Source organism: Perognathus longimembris, chromosome 12 (genome assembly GCF_023159225.1).
Source record: "Perognathus longimembris pacificus isolate PPM17 chromosome 12, ASM2315922v1, whole genome shotgun sequence".
In the NCBI taxonomy this organism is placed as follows: Eukaryota; Metazoa; Chordata; class Mammalia; order Rodentia; family Heteromyidae; genus Perognathus; species Perognathus longimembris.
Window position 1 is genome coordinate 32,901,375 of NC_063172.1, and position 12,755 is coordinate 32,914,129.

The 12,755-nt window shown below is 39.5% G+C and overlaps 1 protein-coding gene across 2 annotated transcripts in view; it reads right to left on the reverse strand.

Annotated features, from left to right (window-relative positions):
* The window catches only part of Dpy19l4 (dpy-19 like 4), a 59,969-nt gene that overhangs the window by 22,306 nt on the left and 24,908 nt on the right, over positions 1 to 12,755 (reverse strand). For both annotated transcript variants that reach the window (XR_007212748.1, XM_048358399.1), the window contains exons 9-12: positions 9,991 to 10,122; positions 9,800 to 9,898; positions 2,109 to 2,182; positions 894 to 1,043 (exon numbers count right to left, since the gene is read on the reverse strand). Coding sequence is in view for 1 of the 2 variants with exons in the window: in XM_048358399.1 (XP_048214356.1) it covers positions 894 to 1,043; positions 2,109 to 2,182; positions 9,800 to 9,898; positions 9,991 to 10,122 (455 nt within the window). In the remaining variant the exon portion in view is untranslated. The remainder of the gene's footprint in view (positions 1 to 893; positions 1,044 to 2,108; positions 2,183 to 9,799; positions 9,899 to 9,990; positions 10,123 to 12,755) is intronic.

The window sequence follows — 12,755 nt, forward strand, 5'->3', positions numbered from 1 at the left end:
TGTCAAATGGTATTTCCCACAGAATTGGGCCAACGACCCAACATTGTGTAACTAAAACCAAACAACTACTCAACATATAAAGGTCAAAAATTGACCTCTCAGTGGAATACAATAGCTCAAAAGCTATGTATGTACGTTTACATAAGACTACTGTCGACATATTGTCTAATGTCGACATTACATTTAAAGCCCTAGGCAAATTTTCTTTGGCGTAGGCCACGTGGCTACTGTATATGTTCTTGGTACATTGGGTATTGTATATATGTCTGCCTGACCTAGGGAAGGGAAAGAAAAACAGGGTGTAAGATATCACAAGAAATGTACACACTGGCCTACTATGTAACTGTACCCTTTTTGCACAACACCTTGTCAAAAAATTTTTGTTTAATTAATAAATAAATTTTTTTAAAAAGCTTAACATGATTTTTTCTGGTGAACTTAAAATGATAAGAAATAACAATTAGAAATTCTACGATAAATACAACATTGACCTGTAGTTGTCATAGTAGTAGTCCCAGCTACTCAGGAGACTGAAGTAGAAAAATCACTTAAGGCCATGAGTTTCAGACCAATATGGGCAACACAACAAAACTAACACATTCTTTCCTCTCCCTCCTTTTCTTTTTTTTCCTCTTTTTTTTTTTTTCCTAGTAGCACTGGAGACTAAATCCAGGGCCTCATACATGCTAGCAAAAGTTCATCTCCTTTAAAAAGAAAATGGAGATGGGATTTGGCTCAGTAATATAGCACATATTCAGTATATACTATGAATTAACACACAACCATAGCCCAAAACAAACTATATATGCATATATAGGAAAGATGTTAAAAATATGTATTTTATGTATTTTTACAATAACTTTGTGATGTAGTGGATTTCCATAGGTACTTACTTAAAGTAAACTTGTATCATAGAAAGAAGACAAATAATTAATACTAAAATATAGAATGGTAATAGAGAAGAACGAGTCAATCGTAAAAAGAAATCTTCAGATGGTGCCTGGAGAGATTCTTGACATAGGAGCCAATTCATTGTGAAATTCCTATAGAAGATAAAAAAAATATGATTAAAATTACAGATGTTTTAATCAACTGAACATAAAGGATTTTTTTTTTAATTGCAGAGCAGCAGTATGAATTCAGGGCACCCACAACCTTTGCTTTAGTTATTTTTTCAGATAAAGTTCCACATTTTCGCGTCCTTTTTTTGTATGTCTTCTCTGGCCTTTCTCTCTCCCTCCCTCCCTCTTCCTTTCCCTCTCCCTCTCCTTCTCCCTCCTGGCAACCATGAGGAGAACAGCTTATCTACCACACACCCAAAAATGAGAGCCAAGTGACCATGGACTAAAACCTCTGAAATGGAGATAAATCCTTCCTCCCTTGTTTCCTCACTTATTTTATCACAAAAGAAAGGTGGCTAACACTCAGTAACAAAATCGTCTCTAAAGCCCAATATAGTGTGAAATTCTAGTTTCTTTTTTTTTCTTGTCTTCTTCCTCCTCTTGCTCCTACTTTTCTCTCTCTTTACCTGTCCTTTCTTTGTTATACAAGGGATCTAACCCAGGACCTCATGCATGTCAGGCAAGGATTTATATCACTAAGCTCTTAATTTCTATTTTTAACTAGAAAATAAAAAACAAAAAAATTCAAGCAGCCCACGTTGATCTATAGTGTACAATTATGATAGCTATTAACTACAAATGGCTAATAAACATTTAAAAGTGAGAGCTACTTTAATATATTTAAGATTTCCAAGAAAGAATTTGGGGGGGGGGTGCCAGCCATGGGCATTGGGCTTGAACTCATCAGGGCCTGAACACTGTCCCTTCAGCCTTTCTTTTTTTTTTGCTCAGGGCTTGCGCTCTACCACTGTGAGCCATAGCACCACTTCAGGTTTTCTGGTGGTTAATTGGAGATATGAGTCTCAGGGACTTTAGGCTGGCTTTGCACAGTGATCCTCAGATCTCAGCCTCCTGAACAGCTAGGATTACAAGAGTGAGCCACCAACACCTGGCAAAATAATCACTTTCTATGTAATTAGTTATGTACTTCCTCTATTATTGTTTCAATTCTTTGTTTTCTAAGTAATATATACCTAGTAAACTTACTTAGACATATTTAATCCAAATTTTACTTCCAGAAATTTTAGCATGTGTCCATTTTCTTTGTGTGTGATAAACATCTAGAAGAAAAAAAACATAGGCACAGTGACCAAGTAGTAAGAGAAAAACACTAGTACACAAGAAACTACTAGCTATACTTAAAGAAATATGCTTTTCCCAATTACTAGTGATAGAAAGGATAGTAAGATTCAAAGAACAATGTGTTAGAAATACAAGGTATATACTATGAAGCAAGGAGATTTACTGACATAAATCAATCATATTACTACATGCATCCAACATAAAAACTATAATATGACAGTAAAATTTTACCTTATTTCCCTTGGTTCAAGTAACATTCACCGACACTTTTTATTTGTCCTATTATTCCATATGTTACAGCTATCAACATTTTTTTGGTTGGTTGTGGGGCTTGAACTCAGGACCTGGGTGCTGTCTCTGAGCTCTTTCACTCAAAGCTAGTGCTCTACCATTTTGAGCCACAGTGTCACTGCTGGTTTTCTGGTGGTTAAATGGAGAAGAGTCTCATAGACTTTACTGCTCGGGCTGGCTTTGAACCACAATACTCAGATCTCAGCCTCCCCGTAGCTAGGATTATAGGCATAAGCCACAGGAACCCAACACACAACAAAGAGTGGTATGTCCAAGATCATTAACCAAACACTCTTGGACATTTAAGTGCTGATAGATCCCAACGTTATAATAGTGAGAGATTTGAGGTCACCCATGCTCACCAACAAATAGCTCATCCAAACAAAAGATAGCAAACTAACCCCAGAATTAAATGATACTATAGATCAAATCAAGTCTATAGACAACTACAGTGTCTCATGCCACTTTCTCCAGAATAGATCATAGCCCAGGACATATGGCAAATCTGAGCAAATACAAAGAAAAAATAACCCCTGTATTCTATCTGCCAGTAGTGAAAATAACCTAGAACTCAACAGTACAAGAACAATAAATCGCTGGTGCCGTTGGCTCACGCCTCAATTGGTGGAGCGCTAGCCTTGAGCTGAAGAGCTCAGGGACATTGCCCAGGCCCTGAGTTCAAGCCCCAGGACTGACAGAAAAAAATGAGGCTGGGAATGTGGCTTAGTGGTACAGTCCTTGCCTAGCATGCATAAAGTGCTGGCGCTATGGCTCAAGTGGTAGAGTGCTTGCCTTGAGCAAAAGTTCAAGCACCAGGACTGGCAAAACAACAACAACAACAAAAAAAAACTATAGATAATATTCAAACAAATGGAGGCTTAATAACACATTACTGAACAACATGTAGGTCACTAAAGAAATAAAAGAAATCAGCCAGGCACCAGTGATTCGTGCCTGTAATCCTAGCTACTCAGGTGTTTGAGATCTGAGAATCATCATTCAGTCAGCCTAGGTAGGAAAGTCCGAGACTCTTGCCTCCAATTAACCACCAGAATACCAGAAGTGGCGCTGGTAAAACACCAGTCTTGGATGAAAAAACTAAGGGCTAGTGCCCAACCCCTGAATTCAAGCCCAGTACTGGCTTGCACACACACACACACACACACACACACACACACACACACACACACACACACACACACACACACACACGGCTCTAGTTAATTTGACCGGAAAAAAAAAAGTGACTCAAATGAACAAAATTAGAAATGAAAAAGGAAACATCACAGAAAATAACAAAAATATTCAAAAGATATGAGGTAATACTTTAAAAAGCTATATTCAAATAAGCTGGAAAATCCACAACAAATAGATATATTTATAGACCCATATAAGCTGGCAAAAGTAAACCAAGAAGATATAAACCACTTAAGCAGAACCATAAGTAAGGAAGAAACTGAAACAGCAGTCTCACCACACAGAAAAGCTAAGAGACAGATGAAGTATAGCCAAATTCCACCAGACCTTCAAAATATTCCTCAAAATCTTCCATTCTTATGAAGTAAGTATTTCACAAGAGATGAAAGAAAAAAAATTAAGCCAATCTCATTGATAAATGCTGATGCAAAACTTCTCAATAAAATTCTTGCAAATAGGGCTGGGGATATAGCCTAGTGGCAAGAGTGCCTGCCTCGGATACACGAGGCCCTAGGTTCGATTCCCCAGCACCACATATACAGAAAAAAAACGGCCAGAAGCGGCGCTGTGGCTCAAGTGGCAGAGTGCTAGCCTTGAGCGGGAAGAAGCCAGGGACAGTGCTCAGGCCCTGAGTCCAAGGCCCAGGACTGGTCAAAAAAAAAAAAAAAAAAATTCTTGCAAATAGAATATAATAACACATCAAAAATCATCCACCAGGGGCTAGGAATATGGCCTAGTGGTAGAGTGCTTGCCTCATATACAAAAACCCTGGGTTTGATTCTTCAGCACCACATATATAGAAAAAGCCAGAAGTGGCACTGTGACTCAAGTGCTAGAGTGCTGGGCCTTGAGCAAAAAGAGGCCAAGGACAGTGCTCAGACCTTGAGTCCCAAGCCCCAGCACTGGCAAAAATAAATAAATAAATACATACATAAATCATACACCATGACAAAGTTAGCTTTATTCCAGGGATTCAAGGATGGCTCAACATACACAACTGATAAACTTTAATGCATTACATACACCTGACCAAGAATTAAACTCATGTAAACTTGATTAATGCAGAAAAAGGCCTTTGAAAAATTTAAAATCCTTTTTATAATAAAAGTTCACAATGAATACAGGGATGTACCTAAATTTATTAAGAGCTGTATATGACCAATCTATACCCAATATCACATTAAATTGGGGACAAACCATTTCCCCTAAAGACAGGAACAAGACAAAAACACCCATTTTCCCCACTCTTACTCAGTATACTAGAATTCCTAAACAGCACAAACAAGAAATAAAAGAGACTCAAATGTGGAAAGAAAAAAAAAAAAAGGTTAAATTATCCTTACTAGCTAATGACATGAGTCTGTACTTAACAGATTCTAGACTCCATCAAAAAACTTCTAGAAAACTAATAATAACAATTGTTGGAGGGGATGTGGCCAAAAGGGAACCCTACTTCATTGTTGGTGGGAATGTAAACTGGTTCAGCCACTCTGGCAAGCAGTATGGAGATTCCTCAGAAGGCTCAATATAGAACTCCCCTATGACCCAGCAGCCCCACTTTTGGGTATCTATCCAAAAGACCACAAACAAAATCACAGTAATGCCACCAGCACAACGTTCATCGCAGCACAATTTGTCATAGCGAGAATCTGGAACTAACCCAGATGCCCCTCAGTAGATGAATGGATCAGGAAAATGTGGTACATATACACAATGGAATTTTATGCCTCTATCAGAAAGAATGACATTGTTCCATTTGTAAGGAAATGGAAGGACTTGGAAAAAGTTATACTAAGTGAAGTGAGCCAGACCCAAAGAAACATGGACTCTATGGCCTCCCTTATTGGGAATAATTAGTACAGCTTTAGGCAAGTCATAGCAGAGCATCACAAGGCCCAATAGCTGTACCCTTATGAACACATAAGATGATGCTAAGTGAAATGAACTCCATGTTATGGAAACAACTGTTATATCACAGTTGTAACTACTTTCAACGTCCTATGTGTATCTGTAGCTTCTATTATTGATGATGTTCTTGTATCACCTTCCTGTGGTTATACCTACACTATCTCTGTAATCTTATCTGAGTATATTGGAAACCGTGTTTACTGGTATTGGAAGTAGGAAATTCAAAGGGAATACCAAATTTGAGAGACACAGGGTAAAAAAAGAGAAACAACTACAAAAGCAATACTTGCAAAACTGTTTGGTGTAAGTGAACTGAACACGGGGGGGAGGGGAAAGGGAAAGGGGGGGAGGGAGGGGGGTATGAGGGACAAGGTAACAAACAGTACAAGAAATGTATCCAATGCCTAACGTATGAAACTGTAACCACTCTGTACATCAGTTTGATAATAAAAATTTGAATTAAAAAAAAAAACTTCTAGAATTGATAAATGTTTGGAACAGTAGGATACAAAATCAATACCCCAAAATTTCAATAGCTTTTCTATGTATCAACAATAAACAGGAAAAGAAATCAAGCTTCCAAACATTAGCTTCCAAAACAATAAAATACCTAACACCTCGGTTATATCTAGGTGTTAACCTAACCAAGGAAATGAAACGCCTCTATAATGAAAATTATAAGACCTAGAAGAAAGAAATTAAGGACATTTGAAGATGGAAAGAAAACCCATGGTAAATGGATTGGGGAGCTGGGAATGTGTCTGAGTTGTAGAGTGCTTGCCTACCATGCTTCCATGAAGCCCTGGGTTTGATTCCTCAGTACCACATAAACACAAAAAGCCAGAAGTGGCACTGTGGCTCAAGTAGTAGAGTGCTAGCTTTGAGCAAAAGAAGCTCAGAGACAGTACCCAGGCCTTGAGTTCAAGCCCCAAGACTGGCAAAATAAAACAAAGTAAAAGAATGGATTGGAAGAATACTGTAAAAATGGGTCAAATGCCAAAGCAGTGTACAAATTCATCACATAAAAATCCATTATCATTCCTCACAGAATTACAAAAATCAATACAAAAGTTTATATGGAATCAAAAAGACCCTGAATACCAAAGTAATCCTAAGTATAGTCATACAATGGAATCATTCATCTGAGGTTGAGCACGAGTACTCAATAAACATACATATACATAGACACACACAAACACAAATATTACATAGCAATAAAAAATAAAACCGGGCTGGGAATATGGCCTAGTCGCAAAAGTGCTAGCCTCATATACATGAAGCCCAGGGTTCAATTCCCTAGCACCACATATATAGAAAATGGCCAGGAGTGGTGCTGTGGCTCAAGTGGCAGAGTTCTAGCCTTGAGCAAAAATAAGCCAGGGACAGTGCTCAGGCCCTGAGTCCAAGGCCCAGGACTGGCAAAAAAAAATAAAAATAAAAAAAAAATAAAACCGTGAGTAGGCACCTGTAGCTTATGCCTGTAATCCTAGCTACACAGGAGGCTGAATCTGAGGATCCCATTCAAAGCCAGCTGGGGCAGAAAAGTCCATGAGACTCTTATCTCCAATTAACTTCTCTAAAAAGCTAGAAATGGCACTGTGGCTCACTCAAGTGGTAGAGTCCTAGCCTTGAGCAAAAGAAGCTCAGCGATAGAGCGGAGGCCCAGAGTTCAAGCTCCAGGACTGGCAAAAATAAAGTAATGTTACTCATAGGAAAATGGATGCAACTGTAAGGTGAATGAGATTAGACAAGTTCAAAAAAGCAAAGTATCAAAAAAAGAAAAATAATGTCAGGCACTGGTGGCTCGTACCAATAATCCTAGCTACTCAGGAGGCTGAGATCTGATGATCACAGTTTGAAGCCAGCCTGGGTATGAAAAATTAAAAAAATATCTGAGACGCTTTTTCTTGTTTGTTTTTGCCAGTCCTGGGGCTTGGGACTCAACTCAGGGCTTGGGCACTGTCCCTGGCTTCTTTTTGTTCAAGGCTAGCACTCTACCTCTTGAGCCACAGTACCACTTCTGGCCTTTTCTGTTTATGTGGTGCTGAGGAATCAAACCCAGGGCTTCATGCATGTTAGGCAAGCACTCTGCCACTAAGCCACATTCCCAACTCCTCTGAGACTCTTATCTTCAATAACCACCAAAAGATGGAAGTGGAGCTGTGGTTCAAGTGTAGAGCACTATTGTTGAGCAAAACAGCTCAGGGACCTTGCCCAGTCCCTAAGTTCAAGCCCCAGGACTGGCATTAAAATAAATAAATAAAACAAAAATACAATATGTGGAACTTAGACCTAAAATACATACATATTCATGAATATGTACATATATACATATATCTAATTATATATTAATGCATATACACAACCACATATTTATTCATATCCATAACATCCATAACCGTAATTGCTTGCATGGGTTAAACATAAAACATGAATTATGTTAAGAGACTACCCAGGAGGAGGAGGAGGAGGAAAGGGGAGATAGAAAAAGAAAGAGGGTGAATAATTGTAATACATGGCAGGTATATATGAAGGCAGCATAAAGAAACTCAATCAGGGCTGGGAATATAGCCTAGTGGCAAGAGTGCCTGCCTCGGATACACGAGGCCCTAGGTTCGATTCCCCAGCACCACATATACAGAAAACGGCCAGAAGCGGCGCTGTGGCTCAAGTGGCGGAGTGCTAGCCTTGAGTGGGAAGAAGCCAGGGACAGTGCTCAGGCCCTGAGTCCAAGGCCCAGGACTGGCCAAAAAAAAAAAGAAACTCAATCAAATCTGTATGGAAAGGAACAGAAATACACTCTGTTGTCAGTGGTGGGACTAGCGGGAGGAAATTGGGCTGGTGGGGAAGATAAAGGCAGTTAAATATTATCCACATGCGTTAAGCGTAATTATGAAAACAAAACCAGGAATCTGTTGGGGATGCTATTTGGGATGGGGGGGGGGGGAGGAGTGGGATATGGAAGGGGAGATGGATTATAACACTGTGTAAATGGTGTAGAAATGTAACAATAAGGGCTGAGAATGTGGCTTGGCTGTAGAGTGCTTGCCTAGCATGCATGAAGGCCTGGGTTCGATTCCTCAGCACCACATAAACAGAAAAAGCCAGAAGTGGTGCTGTGGCTCAAATGGTAAAGCACTAAGCTTGAGCACAAAGAAGCTCAGAGACCGTGCCCACGCCCTGAGTTCAAGTACCACAACTGGCAAGAAGAAATAAAAATAAAAAGGGTCTGGGAATATGGCCTAGTGGCAAGAGTGCTTGCCTCATATACATGAAGCCCCGGGTTCGATTCCTCAGCACCACATGTATAGAAAAGGCCAGAGGTGGCACTGTGGCTCAAGTGGTAAAGTGCTAGCCTTGAGCAAAAAGAAGCCAGGGACAGTGCTCAGGCCATGAGTTCAAGGCCCAGGACTGGAAAAAAAGAAAAAAGAAATATCACCCAACTATGGGGCACAAGGGAACAAATATACATTTTTAAATAAGAATGTCATTTACATAAATACTGCATCACTGAATTAAGAAAACTTATGTAAATGTCTCCAAAAAACTTAAGATAATTTCTTCCTTTAAAAAGAAACGCCAAGGGCTGGGGATATGGCCTAGTGGCAAGAGTGCCTGCCTCGGATACACGAGGCCCTAGGTTCGATTCCCCAGCACCACATATACAGAAAACGGCCAGAAGTGGCGCTGTGGCTCAAGTGGCAGAGTGCTAGCCTTGAGCGGGAAGAAGCCAGGGACAGTGCTCAGGCCCTGAGTCCAAGGCCCACGACTGGCCAAAAAAAAAAAAAGAAATGCCAAGGGCTGGGAATGTGAGCTAGTGGTAGAGTACTTGTCTAGCATGTATGAAGCCCTGGGTTCGATTCCTCAGCACCACATAAACAGAAAAAGCCAGAAGTGGCGCTGTGGCTCATGAAGTAGTGTGCTAGCCTTGAGCAAAAAGAAGCCAGGGACAGCGCTCAGACCCTGAGTTCCAACCCCTCAGGACTGGCCAAACACAAACAAACCAAAAAAAAAAAAACCAACAGAAGAAATGTAAAAATAAAATCTGGCCCCACCCCATATAGCTAATACAAAAAAAAACAAACAAATTATACTATATAAATTTCATTACTTTACTATCACATTATTCTCATTTAAATTTAGCCTAACATATTTCATTCTTCAATACGTTCTACCATCTGAATCTCAGAGTTACTTACCTTCATTATAACATTCAGTGTCAGTGCCAGAGAACACACTAGGTAAAAATTAATCACTTTCATCATTTTCGCTATACAAGTTGCTTTCTTCACATTCAGCTGTGGGGGAAAAATCATATGAACAAAGAAGATATAAAAACTTTACAATTTAAAAATAAGTAACAAGAATGATAAGAATACAATGTTATTACCTGAAGGCACTTAGTAAGCATTAAGGCTGCTACTAAACTTAATAAAGGAGAAACCAGTAAAGCAGGATTCTCAAACTGTAGTAAATATCCCACAAAGAGAGAAAATATATAGATTTTATATACTTCATAAACCTGTTGGGACAAAAATAAAATGATTAAGAATAAAATGAATTTTTTATACACCTCTTTATTAGTTTGGCTTATGAAATGCTCAACTGTAATTTTTGGGTTTTTTTTTTTTTTTTTTTTTTTCCCAGTCCTGGGCCTTGGACTCGGCCTGAGCACTGTCCCTGGCTTCTTTTTGCTCAAGGCTAGCACTCTGCCACTTGAGCCACAGCACCACCTTCTGGCCATTTTCTATATATGTGGTGCTGGGGAATCGAACCCTGGGCTTCATGTATACAAGGCAAGCACTCTTACTACTAGGCCATATTCCCAGCCCTCAACTGTAATTTTGGACAGAGTTATAAAATTTCCAATTATTTTTTCCTGATCCAGGCTTGAACTCAGCCTGTCCCAGGGCTCTGTCGCTGAGCTTCTTTTGCTCAAGGATAGTGTTCTACCACTTGAGCCACAGTGCTACTTCTGGCTTTTTCTGAATCTCAGGGACTTCTCTGCCCCGGCTGGCTTTGAACCAGATCTCAGCCTGACTCAGATCTCAGCCTCCTGAGTAGCTAGGATTACAGGCATGAGCTACCAGCACATGGCCCAATTCATATTTTTAATAATGAATAATGAATTTATCATCTTCTTACAACTCCCCAAACTAGAGAGCTTTAAAACCACGAGTGTTAAAATCAAATGGAAGAACCACCTTTAATGCTACTCTTTGACTTAATGTCATTTGGCTTTCCCTCTAAGTAAACCATCTATGCTATCTCAAGTTGTATATATTAAAATTTTAACCTTAAAAAGTACTTCTTAAAACTTATCTCGTGAAAATTTACTGTCATAAAATATGTCATCTGAGACAAGTATTTTTGCTTCCTTTATGGTGAGCATAGAAAATTAGATTTGCCAGGCATTGGTGGTTCACACCTGTAATCCTAGCTACTAAGAAAGCTGAGATCTAAAGATTGGAAGTTTGAGGCCAGTGAGCAGGAAAGACTTTTATCTCCAATTAACCAACAAAAATCTGGAAACAGAGCTGTGGCTCAAGTGGTAAAGCACTAGCCTTGAGCAAAAACACTCAGGGATAGCACCCCGACTCTGAGTTCAAGCCCCCAAACCAGCATTTAAAAAAAAAAAAAAGATTAGATTATCAAGAAAAAAGGCAAAAAAAAGTGAAAAAGAGAGTTGCTGCAATCACAATGAAACCCATTGTTTTGTACAATTCCAATTAAAAAAGAAAGTTAAACTCAATGCCCTACTCTAAGATCTTGCAGGAGGTTGTATCTTTTTTCTTTTCTTTTTTTTGCCAGTCCTGGGGCTTGAACTCAGGGCCTGAATGCTGTCCCTGGCTTCTTTTTGCTCAAGGCTAGCACTCTAGCACTTGAGCCATAACGCCGCTTCTGGCTTTTTCTATATATGTGATTCTGAGGAATCGGACCCAGGGCTTCATGTATACAAGACAAGTACTCTACCACTAGGCCATATTCCCAGCCCCAGGACTGTATCTTAATAGTGTTTTTTTTTTCTAAAATTGAGTAATTAATTATACTACAAAATTAATTGTAGAAAGGGAAAATTAAGACAAAAGAACATCAGTTTAAAAAAACATAATTTTTAAATCACTTTAAAACTGACAGATAATATCTCATCATATAAATATTTATCAAAATGAACTCCAGGAAATGGGGAAAGAAAGGTGCTTTTTCTTTAAAAAAAAAAAAAAAAAAAAAGATAAGCCAGGTTTTAGTGGCTCATGCCTGTAACCCTAGCTACTCAGCAGGCTGAGACCTGAGGATCACAATTCCTAGTCAGCTTGAGCAGGAAAGCCTGTGAGATGCTTATCTCCAGTTAACCACAAGAAAACCAGAGGTGGCAGATGTGGGATGTGGATCAAAGTGGCAGAGAACTAGCCTTGAGCAAAAGAACTCAAGGACAGTGCCCAGACCTTGAGTTCAAGCCCCATGACCTAGCCACAAAAAAACGAGAAAAAGAAGTGTGTGTATGAGAGAGACAGACTAACAGACAAACAAACGGGGGGGGGGGGGGGGGCGGGGAATGTGGTTTAGTCATAGAGTGCTTGCCTAGCATGCATGAATCCCTGGGTTCAATTCCTCAGCACCACATATACAGAAAAAATAGGAAGTGGTAGTGTGGTAGCCTTGAGCAAAAGGAAACCAGGGGCAGTGCTTAGGCCCTGAGTTCAAGCCCCAGGACTGGCAAAAAAAAAAAAAAAAAAAAAAAAGAACATATCTGTAAGGAGGCTGAGCCGATTTTTTAAAAAAAGCCAGGATAGGAGTCTATTGGTGTCAAGATGAGGATTGAAGTACTGAGAGCATTAGTCTTCAAAGTATTGGTAGTGTTCTATTCTTGACTAAGCACTGGTTCTACAGATGTATGCCAGTTATTGAGGTTGAAACACATTGAGCTCCAAAACCCTTCTTCTACCTTCTAACATGTAATGTTCTGGGGTGAGAACCTGGCACTCTACATTTTGACTTTTTCAGTTGGTTCCCTATTAAGCTCTGCCAATTGAAATGCTACAGGAAATGTAGAAGGCTAGAAGGAGGGGGACTTGTGACTTCCTCTTGGTTAATGTCCTTGCAGCTCCTTATGTGGAGATCTCTTCTAAGGTTTGAAGCTTTAATAATTCCCTA